This window comes from Eubalaena glacialis, chromosome X, assembly GCF_028564815.1.
Source record: "Eubalaena glacialis isolate mEubGla1 chromosome X, mEubGla1.1.hap2.+ XY, whole genome shotgun sequence".
NCBI classification, from domain to species: Eukaryota; Metazoa; Chordata; class Mammalia; order Artiodactyla; family Balaenidae; genus Eubalaena; species Eubalaena glacialis.
In genome coordinates this window covers 26506344-26526727 of record NC_083736.1, presented here as the reverse complement: position 1 = coordinate 26526727, position 20384 = coordinate 26506344, and the positions used below count along the sequence as shown (strand labels likewise).

General features: G+C 38.0%; 1 protein-coding gene across 1 annotated transcript in view; it reads right to left on the bottom strand.

The window, feature by feature from the left end:
* IL1RAPL1 (interleukin 1 receptor accessory protein like 1) overlaps window positions 1–19933 on the bottom strand; it is a 712722-nt gene extending 692789 nt beyond the window's left edge. Inside the window, exons 1-2 of the mRNA XM_061178117.1 lie at window positions 19793–19933; window positions 17709–17906 (exon numbers count right to left, since the gene is read on the bottom strand). Of these exons, the coding sequence (XP_061034100.1) occupies window positions 17709–17906; window positions 19793–19933 (339 nt within the window). The remainder of the gene's footprint in view (window positions 1–17708; window positions 17907–19792) is intronic.
* Window positions 19934–20384: the final 451 nt, after the last annotated feature.

The window sequence follows — 20384 nt, the reverse complement described above, 5'->3', positions numbered from 1 at the left end:
CTCAAAAGGCCACACCAAAACACACATGGCCTTACATGTCCTGTTCTTAATCTCTTCATATCATTACTGTCACCAAATAACCCCTTCTTACCATGATGTATAAATTAGACTCCAAAGAGGACATTCTAAATTGTACATCTTTACTATACAAAGGACATTCACTTTATGTTTTCCCAAAGCTTCTGATTTTTTTTAATGTGTTTACGTTTCACCACTGTTGGCCCAGTTCTTTATTTCTCTCTGTGTATTATTAGAGTATGGTACTGTAGTGTCTTTAATACCTGTGTGACGTGTCCCTGGGGCCAGGTGAGTGCAGTTTCATCTGTGTAATAGTCCTTGAAATTCATGGGATCCTACTGATTTTTTTTTTTCAGCATCTAATCAGACTAAAATAAGTAAATTAATGAATATGTGTGTTTTGTTTTATAAGCCCCTTTCCCCAATATCTAATACATTTTGTGGTATAGAGTTCTGATGACTTTAAAAGTCATATATGATTTTAGAAAATTATAGGTTATAGTAAATATCTAGGCATAGCTGACAAACTTACAAAGCTAATTTGTGTGCTCCAGGTAAAACGAAATATATGAACCTAATTTAGGTATGATTACATCATTGGTTGTTGATTTGCTCTTCCACGTTTGATCTAAACATTTTTTTTAACATCTTTGAGGCAGTGGTTCCTTTCTGTGCTTCACCTTATGTTAAAAATAAACAGCATGTCAAATTAATTTAAGCATATGCCTACTACTAGCCAAGACTGTAAGTGCATATGTACACACATATGCATACGCATTACTCTCTTCCCTGCCTAAGGCTAAACTTTCAGAACTCTCAGACTTGGAGAACAGCTCTAGACTTCAGAACAATTGTGGTTAGAGAAGGAGGAGGTGCAGACCTTTCCACCTTGGGAAGAATGAAGCATTCTCTGTGGATCCAAGCAATAGACCAATAACATAGAAAACTATAAAAATAGCGCCCACCATGCTGTGATTATTTGATTTTCCACTTGAAAGGATATACATTCTGAGGGCTTGGTAATCTATACATAAGTTAGTTTTTGACAGAAAATTTGGAGTAGCAACAGAAGGCACAAGAAAGAAAAAGGGGATGGTGGGAACTTAGGGAAAAGGAAAGAGTTCCATGGCAATCATTCAGAGCAGCCCCACTGGCTGTTATGGGAATCCTCTCATCAGAGGCTAGGCAGCATGGTGGTGATGAGAGGTAGGTCAGCTATCAGGAGTAGGGTGGGGAAAGAGTTACCTGTACCTCATCAATGTGGCACCTGGAGGCATAAGACATTTCTACTGTATATGGGAATAGAGTTTTGGTGTTGCTAAGTGCGGGGTCTAAGGTGGCGCTTAATTAACCACTTGCATTTGGCTCAGTTGTCCTTCAGGCATTGATTGCTAAAGGCATCTTGTGGAGTCACATTCGTAAAAAAGGGAAGAGGTTTTAACAATTCTTATTCTGTACTTGTACCTACACTAAAGCACCAGCAGATCACAATAACTAAGACACACAGATATCATAAAGAATCACCAAGAGAGAAAAGGAAATTTATATTTGAGATATTTTGTATATTAAGACAGGAAGTACATCTTTGAAGAATTCTATGGGGGCTAAAATATATGTGAAGGTGTTCTTTTATAGTATCTGAAGAATGCCAAGTTTGGCTCATGTATTAAAGACAGAAGTTAGAATGGTTAGAGGAACCTCAGTAATCAGAATATGCAGGTAACTCACTCACCACTTTTATTGCTTGCATACATGTAGTGAATGAAAGAACATATTCCTTGATACAGAAAATGTGAATGCAATTGCATATTAAATGCAAAAAAATCATCATTTAACAGTTTTGCAAATGTTTATTTGCTGACTGTTAAACCTTGACTTCTGAAATTTTATGCCACTTTTGATTTAGGGATGAAGATGAGAAGCTTAATTTTTAAAAGGTACAAAATGAAATCTTTAAATCACTTCTCAGGTGAGCTGCATGCTCTGGATAGAGTAATTCTCCCATCAAATGCTATTAACATCTAAAGAAAGTCTTTTCAATGAATTTAAGAATGCCAATGACCAATGTCTTTTCTTTTTCTAAATAGTTACTTTGTTCAAGTGCTTTGAGACTCAGGTTTTGAGGATCTAAAAGGGTCTATATAAAATGGCTTTCTAATTTATTTCACTTTGTGCGTCAAAGATTCACCAGACATATCCCTGAGATGTCATATTTCAGTACAAAGTCACTCTTGCATTGGTTTCTATGGCAGCCAATTGCAAAAATTTTAATGCAGCTCTGAACTTCCTATTCCAGTGTTGACTACAAGCATCAGTGTCAGGGAGACCGTATTTGTCTTGACAAGTCTCCATCTGAATATAACATATATACAGTTACACCCCTAAGCTGTGAGTCACCATAATACCGAAAAACAAATAAATAACAGGGATACACACGGAATTACACAGTGCTGACGTGCATGTGTGAAGAAGAAAGAGGAGAGAGGGAAGAGAGAGAAAAACTATTTCATAATTCAAGACTCTCTAAATGGTAGAGATGCAATCCTCTTTTCAAGAGTGTCACTCAATAGGCATAAAAAGCTGAAACCACATCATTATTTGGAGAAAGGAGAGAGACTCACTGCATTTCCTATATGAGTGCCTGAATCAGAGGAGGCTCCAGATCTTAGGAAGAGTAGATCTTTAGAGGTAGACAAGACAAACAACACGGAAGTAATGGGAAAAAAGTAAAAGAGCAGCAGGAAAGGGGCAAAAGTCATCATTATTTTTTAAGTTAAGATCACACATTTAGAAAGTTAGTTGCATATCTCTGTTTCTATTCATTCCATCACTCAGACTCCTAAATACTTTGCAACACTCTGATCTTAAATTTAATTGGTGAGCAGAGCCTAAATAGAAAGCCTGGAGATGAACGCTATGATTTCTCCTCACTACCATGTGTGAGGAGATGTTGAAAACCCCCAGGAGCCTCTAATATCTGGGCAAAAATAACCCGAAAGATTCCAGCCAAGCATTCAGAAGTAACATCTTCCCAGATGGGCCTGGACAGCAGTACTGCACGCTCCTTCCTTAGATTCGGAGCAGAGTAGTAGAAATAAAATGGGATCATCGCTCACACAGATCTAGATTTGGATGCTAATTCTGCTGCTTTGTGATCATGGCTAAGTTGCTTACCTATTCAGGTCTCAGTTTCGTCATTGATAAAAACTGAGAAAATGACTTGTTTTAAGGGGCTGATGGGAAAATTACACTAGAAAATATATGCAAGGCACTTGGGACAAAGCGTGGCCTATATTTAATATGTAATATATGAGAACTGTTGTAATGCTATTTATTAGACTTTGAATGATACTATTTTACCATGCATGCTATCATTTTGAACTACATTATCCTTGTAGCCCCTAGAACACTTGGTAAGGTCCTGTACATACGGTAGATGCTTAATCATTACATGTGAATGAATGACAGCCTCGATTAGACAGAAAAATCATATACATAAAGATCCAAGTAATAAATTGTTTTGCCTTATTTGATTGCAGTCATAAAAGAATCCATGTCCAACCAAGCAGTTTAATTTTTCTTAAAGCATTTATTTTTTAAAATTAATTAATTTATTCATTTTTGGCTGTGTTGGGTCTTCATTGCTGCATGCAGGCTTTCTCTAGTCGCTGTGAGCGGGGGTTACTCTTCCTTGCCGTGCGCGGGCTTCTCATTGCGGTGGCTTCTCTTGTTGTGGAGCACGGGCTCTAGGCACGCGGGCTTCAGTAGTTGTGGCTCGTGGGCTCTAGAGCGCAGGCTCAGTAGTTGTGGCGCACGGGCTTAGCTGCTCTGAGGCATGTGGGATCTTCCCGGACCAGGGCTCGAACCCGTGTCCCCTGCATTGGCAGGTGGATTCTTAACCAGTGTGCCACCAGGGAAGCCCTTAAAGCATTTAAGTTCTGAGGTATTAAAGCATAATTGAGAACACAGCGTTTTGAGCCAAACTGACTGGGTTCAAATCACATCTTTACCATGTATTCAAAGTGTGAACTGGGGCACAGCTCCCCCTCCTGTAAAACAGGAGTAGAACGAGAACTGTCTCATAGAGTTGTTGGGATGATTAAATGAGTTAATAAAACCAAATGAGTCAAGCATCTAGAACAGTGCCTGGCAGTTACAAAGCACCACTGAAGTATTAACTCATTCAAATTAGTGACTGATGTTGAGTATTATCAATATTTAACCCCCCAAACCCCATTTAATAGTATATATTATCATATGCAATTTAAGTATGAAAGGTTGAACATAGCTAATGTGGGAAAGAGTAGATCCAGTCTCAATCCTGACTCTGTAAGTAACTGGCTTCATGACCTTGAGTGAATCATGGAGCCTCTCTGCATGTCTGATCAGTTAAATGTGGGCATCGAATAGATTGTGTTTGTGGCCCATTCCTATCTCTACTACGATAACATTCTCTATTTTCACTGCATCTTGTAGGGTCATTTGTCTTCCCCTAGGAGTGCAACTTCAATTCTTTAAAAGAAGTCAGTTGGGAAAAAAATCTTCTACAGAGAATTTCACTTTGCTATCAACCTTCTAGCATCAAGTCTATTCCATACACAATAAGGCAAAGCTATAGTAAAACATCCTTATGCTATTTCTTTTTAAGACCCCTTCACATTTACCAATGCCATTGGAACTGAACTCAGGAAACAGTAAAGTATCAAGGAGACGTGCGAAAGAGCCCTTTTTAGCTCTCTCTCAGCATTTCAGTGAGCTCTTTGTTTCCAATACTCGTAGTTGCAATATCTTTGTGATATCACATCTAAGTGCTGTATTACTTTTTTTGAGCCCAACCCCCTTTCTTCCATGAGCCACCACAGATGATATGAAGCATATGGTGGCCATGTAAAACCGGGATTATAACACAACATCACAGAAGCTTTGAATGATAAGAGGACTTCAGCGATAATTCCACCTCAACTCATTTTTAAAATGAGAGAAATGACGCCAAAAGATATCTTTTAACTTGTTCAAAAGGATATGGATAATTAGAGATACAGCCAGGACCAGAAACTAAGTCTCCTGTATCCTAATCCACCATTTTTACCACGGTGTCATGGTGCCTTTGTGTTAAGAACTACTTAGCTGAGCCCAAAAGGGAGTTCCCTAAATCAATTTCTTACCTCAATTGATGTCACCAGACAGTATGCTTACCTTAAGAATATGGCCATGTACCTTATGACTCTACTAGTTCCTATTTCCATAGGAATCATCCAAGTTATCACAACTCCCAAATCCCAAACACAAAACATTGCTGCACTGCACACAAAGTTTCATGGGTACTCACTCTAAGCAGCAATGCCAAATGAATTCTGGATGAGAGTGACTGAGAGCTTGCTCTTAATCCCTCAATTCAGGAATTTAGAATTGGGTCTGAAAATGGTTCCACTTGACAGAATAACAAAAAAAATGTTTTCTTCATTTGTTGAATACAGTATCACAGAGACATCAGCAATGGTTAATGGCTTATAGGGAAAAGTCTGGAAATGTTAGCAATTTTCTGACTTCAGTCTCTTGAGTCAAAGCACACACTGTATCATTGGGTTTATTTTGTTTCATCCTATAGGTACAAATCTAGTGCCAAAATAACAAACTAAAAAATATTTAATCTATTCTACTGATGTTTGTTTTAATAGGCAGACTTTGGAAAAAAATATATTTACATAACATACATATATGTTTACATAACATACGCAGGTATATTTACATATGTACCACTATGTGGTAGGCAGAATAAAGCCCCTCCCTCGCCCCCCAAGCGGTCCAACATCCTAATCCCAGGAACCTGTGAATTGGTAGGATAACATGGCAAAGGGGCATTAAGGTATCAGGTGGAATTAATATTGCTAATCAGCTGACCTTAAAATAGGAAGAGTACCCTGTATTACCCAGGTAGTCCAATGTAATCATAAGGGCCCTTAAAGTGGAGGAGGGAGGAAGAAGAATAGAATCAGAGAGGGAGATACACCACTGAGGAATGGTCAGAAAAATGAGACATTGCTGGCCTTGAAGATGGTGAAAGAGAAGCATGGGCCATGGAATGTGTACCACCTCTAGAAGTTGGAAAAGGCAAGCAAATGGATTCTTTCCTATAGCTCTGCTGACAACTTGATCAGTAAGACCTGTGTCAAATTTCTAACTCCAAAAGTGGAAGGCAATACAATTGTGTTGTTTTAAGCCATTAAGCTTTTGAAAATTTGTTTCAGCTGCAAAGGAGATCTAATGCACACTACTCATTTTTTAAAAAATTACCATTGAAAACTGGAAATTGAATGTGGTGTGATATTCAAGGTCTTTATGTAAAAAAAACCCTGATTTTTAAAAAGTAATGTAATTTAGTTATAATGATTCTCTATCACATAAGAAAGCAGGACTAATGAGAAGGAAAATAACTATCCCACCTTCTGCAACAGAGATTAGACTATAAAAGATAAATTCTAAGTAGATTACTATAAATGAGTAAGACTATACAATTTTAACACAGACCACGAAAAAATGTTTTCCTATCAATACTTCCATTTTCCTAGATTACTAGGCATATATGGTATATACATTTTAATTTTAAAGGCTGTTATCTTTTTGAATGATAAAATTCAAAATTTTATCTCTTTGTAAAATATAGAGAAATACGAAAAAGAGTGTTTAAATTCAGATTTTTTAAAATCCTCTTTAAATCATAACTTGCAGTACTAATTCAGTAGATATTAAGAGGTCATTGATAAGGAAAAAGGGGATTACACACATTTTTGTTTCGAAAATGAAGTTCTAGGCCATGTTCTAATAAAACTCTACTACTGAAGACAGCCACATCTGCCTCTGACCTCAGTGGCATTCTGGTCTTCAAATTCCACATACCCACATCTATCCTCTACAGTTGATGACTGTACGTGACTGTAGGTTTATGGTGAACAAATGTGAGTCACTGAAGATATCGATAAAATGATGTTTCTACCCTCCCAAACCCAATGGATGACCAAACTGAGTCTTGGTGATCTCTAATGGCTAGAAAGAAATGGAGACAATTAGGAGATAAGGAACCATGTGAGAGGCTGTTGTCATGTAGGACAAGAAGGTAGCTCCCAAATTCACAAGTGATTGAGTAAACAGTAAAGCAAAGATGGCCTTAAGAAATGGTATACGAACAGAAATTACACAAATTGTGTAGTTTGTGAAATTGTAAGGAGGACGGCAAACAATGGCAAGCAATGACAACAATGTGTCACAATGACTCCAGGTAACAGGCCTCTAAGGCCATAGTGATAGCTTTTAATAGATGGTGAGGGAAGAACAGATAGAAACTGTGAAGAATATGATTAAAGATGTTGAAAATATCGTATTATCTAAAACTTTCAACCAAAATCATCTGCTCCAGTTTCTTTTTGTTTTTTTAAGTATTTTAAAAGTTATTTATTTATTTATTTATTTATTTATGGCTGCATTGGGTCTTTGTTCCTGCGCGCGGGCTTTCTCTAGTTGCGGTGAGCGGGGGCTACTCTTCATTGCGGTGCGCGGGCTTCTCATTGCGATGGCTTCTCCTGTTGCGGAGCAGGGGCTCTAGGCACACAGGCTTCAGTAGTTGTGGCATGTGGGCTCAGTAGTTGTGGCTCGTGGGCTCTAGAGTGCAGCCTCAGTAGTTGTGGTGCACAGGCTTAGCTGCTCCGCAGTATGTGGGATCTTCCCAGACCAGGGACTGAACCCGTGTCCCCTGCATTGGCAGGTGGATTCTTAACCACTGCACCACCAGGATAGTCCTGCTCCAGTTTCTTGAACACATGCTGCATGGTATAACAATTCCAGGTGATATTTAGATAGCCAGATAATCTGCCTTCTTCGACATATAAGGAAACATTAGCAGAGAGGAAGGAAAGGCTATTTATAAACTCTGTAATCATCATTCAGCTTGAGAATAACAGAAGCAGGTGTGTAGGTCTTTCTCTAATACTCATGAGCAATAGGGATCTACTGTACTGAGAAAACACAGCTTGCTGCCAAATCTGTTGCACTGTGCTTCTGCATTCTTTTCCATTCTCAACAATAAGGAAGGCTCCACATCATAGCTATTGAGTTCATTCAGCTGTTCTCCTATCGTTTCCTCCAGTCTCACCATAAATTTCTATTGTGCCAACATGCAGAGAATTGATTACATTCTTTTTCAGTCTGTCTTTGAAACTTGTAATCAAATTATTTTATGCAATCACAAAGTGCATGAATATTTTCTTCTTTACCAATACCTCACCACACACCCCTCCTACCTCCGCACTCTTGTCATCTCCTGCTCCACCCTCTTCAGAGTTTCTCTACTACTGGTTTAGAATCCACTGAATGTGTATACGCTACTGCAGCAGTGTTACCCACTGCCAGTCTAACATTTGTTTCACGATAACTAACAGCCACAAATCATGAAGTCAGAGATGATGTTGGTAAAGGCATGGTGATTATGCAAAGTAGTAGTATTCAAGTCCCTTAGATGCAAACATGAAGAGATCCAAATAATTACCTGCCAGTGCTTCTACAAGTTACATACTGAAAATGTTTGCAACTCAAACTCACACAATAAACATTACATTAACAAAATTACTTATCAATTTGTAGTTTTTTCAGGATGTGCCATATGCAAAACATGGAGCAAGGCACACTTTTATAACTGCATACAAATTTGGCTCCCACTTTGACATACCAAAGTATACCCAGATCAAGGATTCTGGCATTTCATAGCTAAGAACACTATAACTATGCTTGCTGCCGTTTAATGATTGGGTGCCGTATCTAATTAGTTCATGCTCTTTTCCCATTAGCAGAGCCTAGGGTGTCTATAAACCTAACTTAAGTGCAAGAGAAATGAGTACTTTTTCTGCAAGACTGACAGGACTCTATCTGGTAGGGCTACTGGTAGTTTATTAGATAAGCAGCAATTCTAAATTAGGTTATGCTGGTTTTGACAGTTTCTGCAAACTGACATTTTCATTTGCTCAGTTTCTTGGAACAACCCATCATGCAGATATATTACTTGTTCAAATCTCATAAAAACTCTGTTTTTCTCTGGGCTGTGAGCATGAATTTCTAATGAACTTGGCTCTGAGTGAAAGGCAAGTTCTCACCCATTACTGCAAGGGATGGTTTTATTTTACTGAATACCAATTTAACAATATCAATGCAATACAGATGTCCTTATTTCTAATGTTGGATATATGAGGTGTTACCGTTGTGACCTCAAAATGGGAAAAAAAAATCAAGAAATAGAAGGATAAGGATCATAAGAGGCCTTGAGATTTGCTGCTTGTACCTATAGTTTATCTTTCTGGTGCAAGTCAGTGATGGCTGGCACAAATTACAGCCATTCTAAGCTAACCAGAATAGAGCTCAATCATCTTGTAAATGATCTCAGAGCATGGTCAATCTCCCCAATCCAACGTACAGCGTGACTACCGCATCTCTGCTCAATAAAGTCACAGGAAAGTTATTTCCTTTTAAGCCTGCAAACTGAAGTAGTGTTTAAATATCTTGAAAGAGAGACTGCATCCACAAATGTAGTTTTATTTCAGTCAAACCTTCCAATTATTTTTCCATGATGAAGCGTTAGCCTATCTCCATAGAGAAGCATGTTTATTAGAATATAGTGACGCAAACAACTGAAAAACCAGGAAGTTCTCAGTCAACTGTTTTTGCTGGAGAACGATAGAGAGGTGATCTGACCAGTATTTCCATTGATGTGTCTGGTTGTTTAGTGCTGCTTAAACACATCAATAGAGCACAGAAATCTTGCTGCTCAACATTATGTTCAACCAGGCAACCGGGATGATTCACAAACTGACTTTCAAACAGAATCTGGTGGAAAAGTGGCTGGCTAACCCATGGATTCAGCCATACCTCTGTGAGGGGAGAGAGTACCAGTTTCAATATCAACATCAGTTCATTAAATCATAGGCTGCCTAGCACATGTACTTACTTATGCTACAGCTCAAGATCTTTTAACCAAAGGAGTGATGTAAGAATTACTGTATTTGCATTTTTATGAATTGCATCCATGATCTATTCAATGGCAAGAAATGGGACTCATTTGACAGGATTTCTGAAGTTGCTTTCTTATCTGTTTCCCTATATCAGGTTTTCTGATAATATCTATTAATTCTCACCAGTAAAACACTTACGCCTACACTTCTAAAAATGGCACTTGAATAGTGCTTGTTACATATATAACAACCCTGGAAGATACTTATATATTTATTTTTACTTTTTCAAGAATGAATTTAAGGTACATTACCTAAATATAGCAAGAAAACATAAATTAGAAATTGGTAAGGGGAAAAAAAAGGGAAATAGAAGGATACAGAGCAAGGTTTCCGCTAAAGCGAGGACAGATTTTTTCAGTTAGCAGCCAACTGAAAGATGAAAGCCTGGTCAGATGAAAACAACAACAACACGTGGACTCAGAGAGACACAACTACTTCCAATAAAATGAGAAAATGTTTTCTGTGGTTCTTCAACATGTTGAGAAAAAACATCCATCGTATCATCCTTATAGCAGACGGTCTCACTGGCCAGTTTTAGCTGTTGTTCGATGTGACTGCTTTGTGTAGAGACAGAGTTAAGACAATTTCTTGAGCTATATGTTGCAATTAGCTCCACTCCACAGAGAGACAAACTAAGGGCTGTGAAGAATCTTGTTCAAGGTCATACAGCCAGTTCAGAGCCTGAAACTGAACCAGTATTGATGCATTTTACTCTCCATCATGCTGCAAATGCAGGAGACACAGGGGTGCCTGCTCCATATGGCTGGACGACAGGAGAAATATAGATAGTAGAGGGACTTAGCTGTTATAACCATAACCAACATTTATTGATCTATTGCATAGGCCAGGCACTGTGAAAATATGTTAAATGCACTGTCTTAGTTAGTCTTCAAAACCATCATGAGTGGTAATAATTATTATTTATCATGTTTTACAAATGAGATAACTGAGGTTTAGTGTGGTCATGCAATTTCCAAGAAGTCACAAAGCTAGGAAGTATTAGAGCTGGAGAGTATTAGAGTATTAGAGTTTGAATCTGAATGCAAGGTCTTTAACTCTGGAATCCATATACTTAAGCACTTTATTATGCAGCCTTCTTATATCAGAAGGATGTCTCTCTGTACATAATGGGGGACCAGCAATGGTTTCGGTGCGTGTAAAGGTGGATAGATGATATTTATTCATTCACTCCATCACTCAATATTTGTAACCTGCATACAATGTCTTAGCATTCTTCTAAGATAAAGTATTCTTCTAAGATACATACAACATTCTAGTCTTCTTCTAGAGATACAGCTTTGAACAATACAAACCCCCTACCTCATTGAGCTTACATTTTTAAGGAAGATGACTCTGGCTGTAGTCTGTAGGATTTCATGGAGATAGATAAGAGAGATTAGTTTGAAGGTTACTGCAACGATCCAAAGCACAAGATAATATATTAGTTACCTATTGCTGCAGAGTGAAGAACCAAACATTTCCTGGCTTAAAACAACATACAATTTATTATCTCACAGTTTCTGTGGTTCAGAAGTCCAGGCATGGTTTAACTGGGCCCCTTGCTCTGGGTCTAACAAGGCCACGTCAAGGTCTTGGCTGGACTGCATTCTTTTATGGAGCTTGGGTCCTCACCCAAACTTATGTGGTGATGGGCAACAATAAAGCTATAGTAATGTTTAGAAGGTTTTAATGACATAGGAGTAGACAAATGGGTTAAAGGAACACATTTGGTTCCCTGTGGTTGTAGGTCTCTTCTCTTCTTGGGAGCACTCGCAGCTCCTAGAGGCCACTTGAAGTTCCTTGCCACCGGCCTGGCTGCTTAGTTCATCAAGGAGTACTTCGTTTCCAGCAGAGAATCTTTCTCTTGGGGAAGGGCTCAGTACCCATTTTAAGGCTATTCTACTGATTAAGTCAGGCCCACTCAGCATAATCTCCATTTTGATTAACTCAAAATTAACTGACTCGCCACCTTAACTACATATGCAAAATCCCCTTCACTTTTGCCTGTAGAATGTAACTGAGTCAGGGGAGTGGCATCCATCATATTCACAGTCTCTCTGATGCTACAGAGGAGGGGATTATACAGGGCAGGTACACCAGGGGGGAGTGGGAATCTTGGGGGGTCCTCTCAGAGGCTACATGCCTTCCACAGGATCTGACTCCATAATCCCCATTTTGCAGTGTATCCCAAATGAATGATGCCAGATATATTTTCGAATATAACAGGAGAAAAGTGGGAAGAGGATGAGAAAGAAAGAAAGACTAAAGAGGACTGGAATCTTTTCTTCTTGTGGACTTTAGAAACTTTTAATTGAAATGCACAATTAAAGAGCTGTAGTCCCAGGTTTACTAATTTGATGTGGGGATGTTGAGGTGCTGGAAGAATATCAGGAAGTGATGTCCAGGAGGCATTTGGAAGCCTGCATCCTGAAGAGGGGAGGGGAAAAAAGCAGCACAGGGGGAGGAAACCTGGACATTACCTGAAGAGCAGAGTCAGCTATAAATGCATGAGCTCCCAGGAGTTTGACTACCGGAGAGGGAGATATGACCCAGCATAAGAACTTGATACAATGTAAGCTGTGATAGAATATTTTCAATTTAATTTAAAATGGTAAACTTTTTAAAATGCTTCCTGTGAAAATACCCTGAAATTAAAATGTGGGCTTAGAAAAATGAATGCCTTGGGCATCTTGTTCTTCTATAAACTTGTTTTTCTCTTTATGTGTAAAAGACAAACACTGTCACTCAAATGTCGAACTCATCATGACTGCATTATAAAAGTAACATGCACAAAACCAGGAGGATATTTGTTTGATGAATGAATACCTGGTGGCTGTAAATGATTTGGTAAGTGGCATGATGTCTATTTTTTTGGCAAGGCCCTAATCAGCCCAATGCATGTGTTATGGACTGTTAAAAACTTCAGAGTATAAAAAAATGGTAATGTATCTTAGACTGTGAATCCTTCACACTATGTCTGCATTCTCTAATTGCATAAACTATTTTTAAGTCCTAAAATCCCTCTTACATTCAAATCCAAGGAACATTTAGTGGGAATTATAAAAATACGCTTTAGTTACTTGCATATTTTTATGTCCTTACAAATAGAATGTGTTTTATTTCATGAAAAAATCATTTCTTATTCATCTCTATATCCATGTTTCATAAAAGGAGTAGAACTACATAAAATATAGAATGTTATTTATAAAATGATGAGAAATTATTTTTTGAAACAAAAAAGTAAAAATCCATTACAATTTATACTTAATTGCATACATATTTAAATCTATATTCTGATAAAACCCATAAGGCAAAGAGCTTAGGACAAGATGCCACAGGTCTGTACACTTAACCACTAGATGGCTCCCTTACAATTCTAACTTTTAATCTTGTTCAAAGGAAAACTCAAAATTCACTCAAAATATACTATGCCCAATCTTAACAACTGCTTCCAGCGCCATCCATACCAGCACTATTGCACCAAATAGAAACTTGAACCAGCTGACGGTAAACCAGAGGGGGCATGTCTTGTACACCTTCATTATTTAGCAGAGTTCGAAAATGACTATAGTGTATAAGACAGTATTTCTAAACATGAGATCAATAGATTCACGTGGGGGAGACACTTGGGGTGCTTACTGACAATGTGAAGTTTGCTTATCTGTATCATATCTACTGGATCAGAATCACCTGGGGTGAGGAAGAACCAGTATTCTGTACTGTTAGCAAATTTATGTACAAAGTTCCAGAATGACAGTGTAAAAAATATACTTTTTAAGACACGTTTGGTTTTGCTTATTCCTGTGTGGACTATATGTACTGATTTAATATGCTTGTCTAATTCAATTAATACTTTTATTTTTAACTCCCAAGATAGAAAAAACAATAACCAAGAGATCTGTGAAGAGATTAGAATCATACAATCTTACAACTGTAAAGGACTTTAGAAATCACATAATCCATTGGTTCTTAACCCTGGCTGCACATTATAATAACTTGGGGAGCTTTTAAAATCTGCCAGTGCCCAAGTCTCACCTCCAGAGTTTCCTTTTTTAATTGATCTATGATGGGGGCTGGTTATTGGTATATTTCAAAAAGCTCCCCCAGAGATTTTAATGTGCAACCAGGGTTGAGAACCACTGAGCCAGGAAAAGCTCCTCATTTTATATATAAAGAACTGTGGTCACAAATAAGTTAAGCATATTGCTGTAAAATATACAAGTTATTGGCAAAGTTGGGACTAGACTCCAGATTCTCTGACATGCAGGCCATTCCTCTTCCCACAATTCCTGTTTATTCGGAAGTGAGGGTACTCTTCTGTGTCCCTAAAAGGTGCTCCAAGTATGATAATAGTACTTTCAGAAAGAAAATGTATTCAAATATTTTTAAAGGTATCACATATATTGGCTATCACACTATAAAAACCGTGTTGCTATATCATCCTTTCTTTGCAATGTTAGAGGATGAAATTTAAACAGAAGACTTAACAGTTCAGAGCAGATAACAGACATGTAATCTGTTCATCACAAAGCAGTTGTCAGTGGCTCTTGATATTGAATGAGAGAGATGGAAGAAAGGCATCCACTGGGCCTACATGAAACAAAGACTAGAAAGGAGGCAGACCATGCCCAATATCAATTAAAAGGACACCCAGGGGAAATATTATCCTTTAACTGAAACAGATGAAAATTCATTATAAAGTTAGATAAACCACCTACAGAAACCACCTCAAAGACTGAAGGAAAGAGATACGAGAGCAACTGACAGACACCACAAGGCTTTGTTGTAAATAAAATCAATTTTATGGTTTCACTCAGTCCTTAATTTGCCAAAATGTTCAAACTAAAACCAATATACAAGCTTCAGCAAACTCAGCGGGGTGGGTACTTTTTGTCGGAACTGGTTGCAAACTGCCGAGCAACAGGGGATAAAAGCATTTGCACGGCTATACTCTCACCCACAGGGATCTTGTTCCTCATTTTGAAGGTCAGGCCATACATCACTGGCCCAATGTCAGGAAACATGCATCGCCTCCGCCTACACTGTGCCAGGTCAGTTAGAAAATAAACAAGAGCAATTGCACAGAGCAGCTACCCCCTCAACTGCTCCATCCTCCTTCTCAACCATTCCATCTGCAAAGTAGAAGCCAAAGGGAAGAAGCCAGGCAGCAAAATTCAAGTCTTTTGCTTAAGATGCCAGTATTTCTAATACCTTGCAGCAGCAGATTCTATTTTTTGCTGATAAACACAGGACAGACTGAACTGGTAATACTAGATTGTTTACAGCAGATCTCTTAAAAATGTCATTGGGACTTTACAAGGCTTTGCCTATGTCTATTTCAGACTGCCATGAGACAGAGGCTTTCAAATTCCTTCTGCTACCAAAGGTCTCATGTATCAGTCATCAGCCACCTCGGGGCCCATCAGCCATCAGGCTGTCATCCCAGAAAATTCTAAACTTTAAATTCCAGTCACCAGCATTGCCTATGGAGGATGACTGCTAAATCACAATTAGAGCCTGAGTGGTTGAAGAATGGCCTTGCCTACTGGTCAGTCACTTCTCATTAACAGTTTAATAAGAATCTGTTCATCAGATTAGCTCGTGGTCGTTTGACAGACTAGGAAAGAAATTTTGGCAGGCCTGGAGATCCAGAAGAGAATGGGATGTAGTTTTTCAAGTTTCCAGTGGTGGAAAGGATTGTAGGAAGGTGCAGAGGTGAAGTAGGCTGACAAAAATCCCTGGTTGTCTAAAAGATAACTAGACATAGATATACATATACATATACATATATTTTAAAAGGAACATAATGATAGAGTACCTAAAGGGACCACAGTAAAGGGAGTGGGCTTGAAAGAAGGTTTGATATTATGGGGAGCAGACGGCCTGGGAATGCTGAAGTCACATTATCTAATTAAGAGTGCTAATTTTTCCATAGGATTCAAAGTAAGCTTTCAAATAATATTAACCTTCCATATGCTCTGAAGCTCCTAATTTAGTACCTCTATAGAACACAGTTCTAAGCCCTTTCACACATATTTTCTCATTTTTCCCAGTTGGCTTCATCCCATTTCCTTAAAACAGACTTACTGTATACAGGCATGCTTTGAAATCCCTGGGTGAGGCTGTCTTGCTTTGAAATGAAGGCCTACCCTCTCAAAGACATTACAGCAAGTAACTTCATAACAAATCAATCTCATGAGGACTAAATAGGTGAGCTGTACGGCCATTATAAATTTCTTCTGATGGGTTGAGTCATTTAGCACGAGGGCAAAAAGACCTGGAGCAACAATGCCACGTTATATTCAGTGCCATGTCAGCCAGTGTACAGTTTGCAAGTACTGAAGATGTAATAAGCTAAGTCAGGAAAGAAAGGGAGTTTGGATTGCCTTTCTTCCACAAATATAAAATATCCCAGATCACTCTAATATGTTTGCTGAGAGCATAGGCAGAAGTGGCTAATTTTTAAAATAATTTCTGTAATTCAGAACATCTTCCTCAACAAGCAAAGCTATTTCTGTGCTAAGAATTGATACTGGCATTGCAGGCAAGGCACGGACTTTCAAGACAGCAGGCAGTGTGAATGGAAGCAATCTGACTGAGGAACAGATCCAGAAATGTCCATAGGAGAACTACCTAGCCACCTTTCCCTCCATGAGATAAACTTTTAAGTTTCCTGTACAAAAAAAGGAATGGTGCTTTTTTCTTTTCCATAAAGGGTACAGCAGTTTAAGTGGTGAACTACATTTGAGATAGAATTTGAGTTTTATTCAAAAGCTTAGACAAATCACAGGTACCTTTCTTCAAGACTGACTTTAGAGAGAATTTTTTTCAAATTTTTATCAAACAGCATTGGTTCAGAGCAATAATTTCTTTTATGAAAATTAAAACCGTAATTTTCGGCAGGACAGTTAGGCTAAAGTAGTGTTTCCAAAATTTTCGAATTTTGTCAACAGCATAATAAAAAAGAATGAAGACTGACACTGTGTTTTTATTTCATCAAAATAAAAATATAAAGAAACAACAACAAGGGAAAAGGGAAAAGGATAACAATAAAACAGGACAATTGAAATTTCACAATAAAGGATACTTTTTTTTTTAAAAGAATAAATTTAACTTGAAGAAAAAAGTGTTTCTTATTTTTCTCATTCTACCCTGAACTCATATATCTGTCATCCCTGGAACTTGACCTTGGATGGGCATTTAGGAATCAATGCCCAGAGCCAAATACATGTGGGCTCATAGCTCCTACTGGAGAAGCGAGTGATTGCAGCTGAACCCTGTTAGCTGTCACCAACCTCTAGAGTGAACCAGAGTGCCACGGGAGCCGGGCAGGCAAGAACAGCTTGAAATTGAGCGTAGACAGGAAATACAGAGGACAGTGGAACAAATTAAACTATATCACAAAAGCACAGGCAGCAAAAGCCAGACCATGGAAAACTTTATAGAACAATACAGCATCTTCAACAAATAAACCCCTTAAAAATGATAGAGAGGTATGATGATTAATTTTGTGTGTCAACTTGACTACACTAAGGGATGCCCAGATAGCTAGTAAAACATTATTTCTGGGTACGTTTGGGAGGGTGTTTCTGGAAGAGATTAACATTTCAATCAGCAGACTGAGTAAAGAATATCTACCTTCACTAATGGGGGTGAGAAGGGCATCATCCAATCCATTGAGGACCCAAATTTCACAAAAAGGCAGAAGAAGGGCCAATTCCCAGTCTCTTCTTGAACTGGGTGATCCATCTTTTCCTGCCCTTGGACACTGGAGCTCCTGGCTCTCAGGCCTTCAGACTCCAAGTGAATATACCACCGGCTTTCCTGGTTCTCCAGCTTGAGGACAGCAGATTGTCAGACTTCTTGGCCTCCATTACCTCGTGAGCCTATTGCTATAGTAAATCTCCTATTAAATATCTATATCTATATCTGTCTCTCTCTATATACAGCCTATTGGTTCTCTTTCTCTGGAGAACTCTAATACAAGGGGGAAACCTATAGATTGAAAGAGACTTAAAAGATTTTAAAAATTAGACAAGACTTAACTACAGTGTTCAGGGATGTATATTCGGGTGATAAAACTAAGAAGAAAAGCAAGGATGCAATTCTAGAAAAGTCATTATTGTGTTTACACTTGTACATTTGTGTGTTGGGGGCACTGGTTAGGAGGAGGCACGTGGAAGGCTTCAAGAGTGGTTGGCAAGAGTCTACCTCCTGACCTTGAGGATAGTAATAAGGGTGTTTGCTTTAATTAGTAACTAATTAGACATTCATTAACTATAAATTTATTTTACAAATATTTTCAGTATTTGTGTTACCTATAAAAACACAAGACATATACATTTTTTAAAATGAAGGTTCTGGAGTCAGACTACCTGGTTTAAGCCCAAATTCTGATACTACTTATGTGTCCTTGGCCATAGTTTGGCCTCAGTTTTCTAATGTGGATGTTGATGATCCCAATGGTACCCATTTAACAGGGTAATTCTGAAGATGAATAGATGTAAAGGTTCTAGAACACTATGTGGCAGATAGAAAACACTTTGTGGGTGTTAGCTATTATTATAGGAAATGGTTCTGTCCAGGAAGCAAGCAGAGGTAGAAAACTAAGAGATTAGGGGGCAGTGATGCAAAGTGCTGCAAATGTATGACAGTCTTAGAGATGTTCTGCATCATAATTCTCTCTTTTTCAATTTTCCACTTAGTTTATTCCAGAGAGTGATGTTTGCTGTATGGAAAAGAAAATCTACAATTTTACAATGAAAATCAATGGAAAATAGAATTCACTTGATCGATTATTACCTTGCATCCAAAATCATTGGAATTCATCCATTTCATTAACCGAGGCAAACTAAAGAGGTAGCTCTTTCTGTTAAAAAGGAGGCTGCCAAAATAAATGTCTTAGTCTGATTGAACCTCTCATGAGTGCAAATTAAAATGTTAGAGACTTTTTGTTTGAATCCTAAAACTTGGATTAGGCTTTCAATGGCTTAAAAACTCCATTCATGTAAAGCTAGTCTTTTAAAAATCACATTTTTGGCTTTTTAGCTTTTTATGAAAAGATGGCAAAGCGTTCTTAATCCTATTAATTCATTGATTTATTTTCTTCAATTTTAATTAATTGTTTTTTTTTTCTGACCTTTGGATTGGGTTATCACTATACACTTTTAGTATTAGCAATTTAAATCTTGTTTTTTGAGTGCATTTCGGACTTCACTATTTTCTATATAAAATATGTTAATGAATTGCATTTTAGAATGTTGATAATTCTAATAAGAACACTTTAAATTACCACATCAAATTTAGTAGAGTTAAAGCCAGTGTCCACACAGGTTACTCAAATGTCTTAAAAGTCTTTTGACTCACATTTTTCAAAAAATCCTCCATTCTTATGCAATTAGGAAAATTAGTTTATAATAATGTCCTTGGGAGAATTCAATGTTTAAAAAGTCCCCACGGTATTTTATTATTCTGTCTTTAATGATTTTCTACAGTTTTGGCATATCTACTCTAGTTTAGCTGATTACTTAAGAGGTTGACTTTATCAGATAATAACTATTTGCAGAATTGAATTGTACTTTTTGCACTTTCACTGACCAAAACTGACTACATTTTTTTTTTCATCTGTTAAAAATGGATGATGTGACCTATTTGCTAGGGGCTTAGAGAAAGTAATTAAAATATACCACTGGAACTTCACTGTAACACTCTTTTACTCTTACTGAAATGAGGTCAATGTCAAATGTGTTCTGGACCCTGGAACCTGCCTTATTCCAACTTTCATCTTGTGAGGAGAGACTCTCAGGCATTTTTAATAGGCCATCTAGAAGGACAATGGTATTGACCATTTCAAATTCATACATCTATACATACTCTTGGAGCTAAAAAAAAAATATGTCAACACGGTTCATCAGAATTGAATATCTCCTACGTATCAATGCAAGAGTGCACTCATGTGCTACTCAGTGCGGTTTGCAGACCAGCAGCATTAACACGACCTGGGAGCTTATTAGAAAGGCAGACTGATCAAGATCGCCTTAGTGGTCCCCTCAACTTGACTAAACTTGACACAGGTTTCTTCCTGACTGTAGGATACTAACCTCTCTTTTCTTAGGGTATTTACTTTAGAAAACTTGCAACTGTAAATCGTTTCTCTGTCTCTTTGAGATGTAAATCTTCTACAACCCAGAAATGACTTTCTCAAGGACCTGGGAGCCATCCCTTGGAAATGTAATTATCAAACAGATAGGGCTCCTGTCTCCAGCTTCCCTCCCTCAGTGTCCTCCAGTAGGTTTCCATTAGTCTACCCCAGCT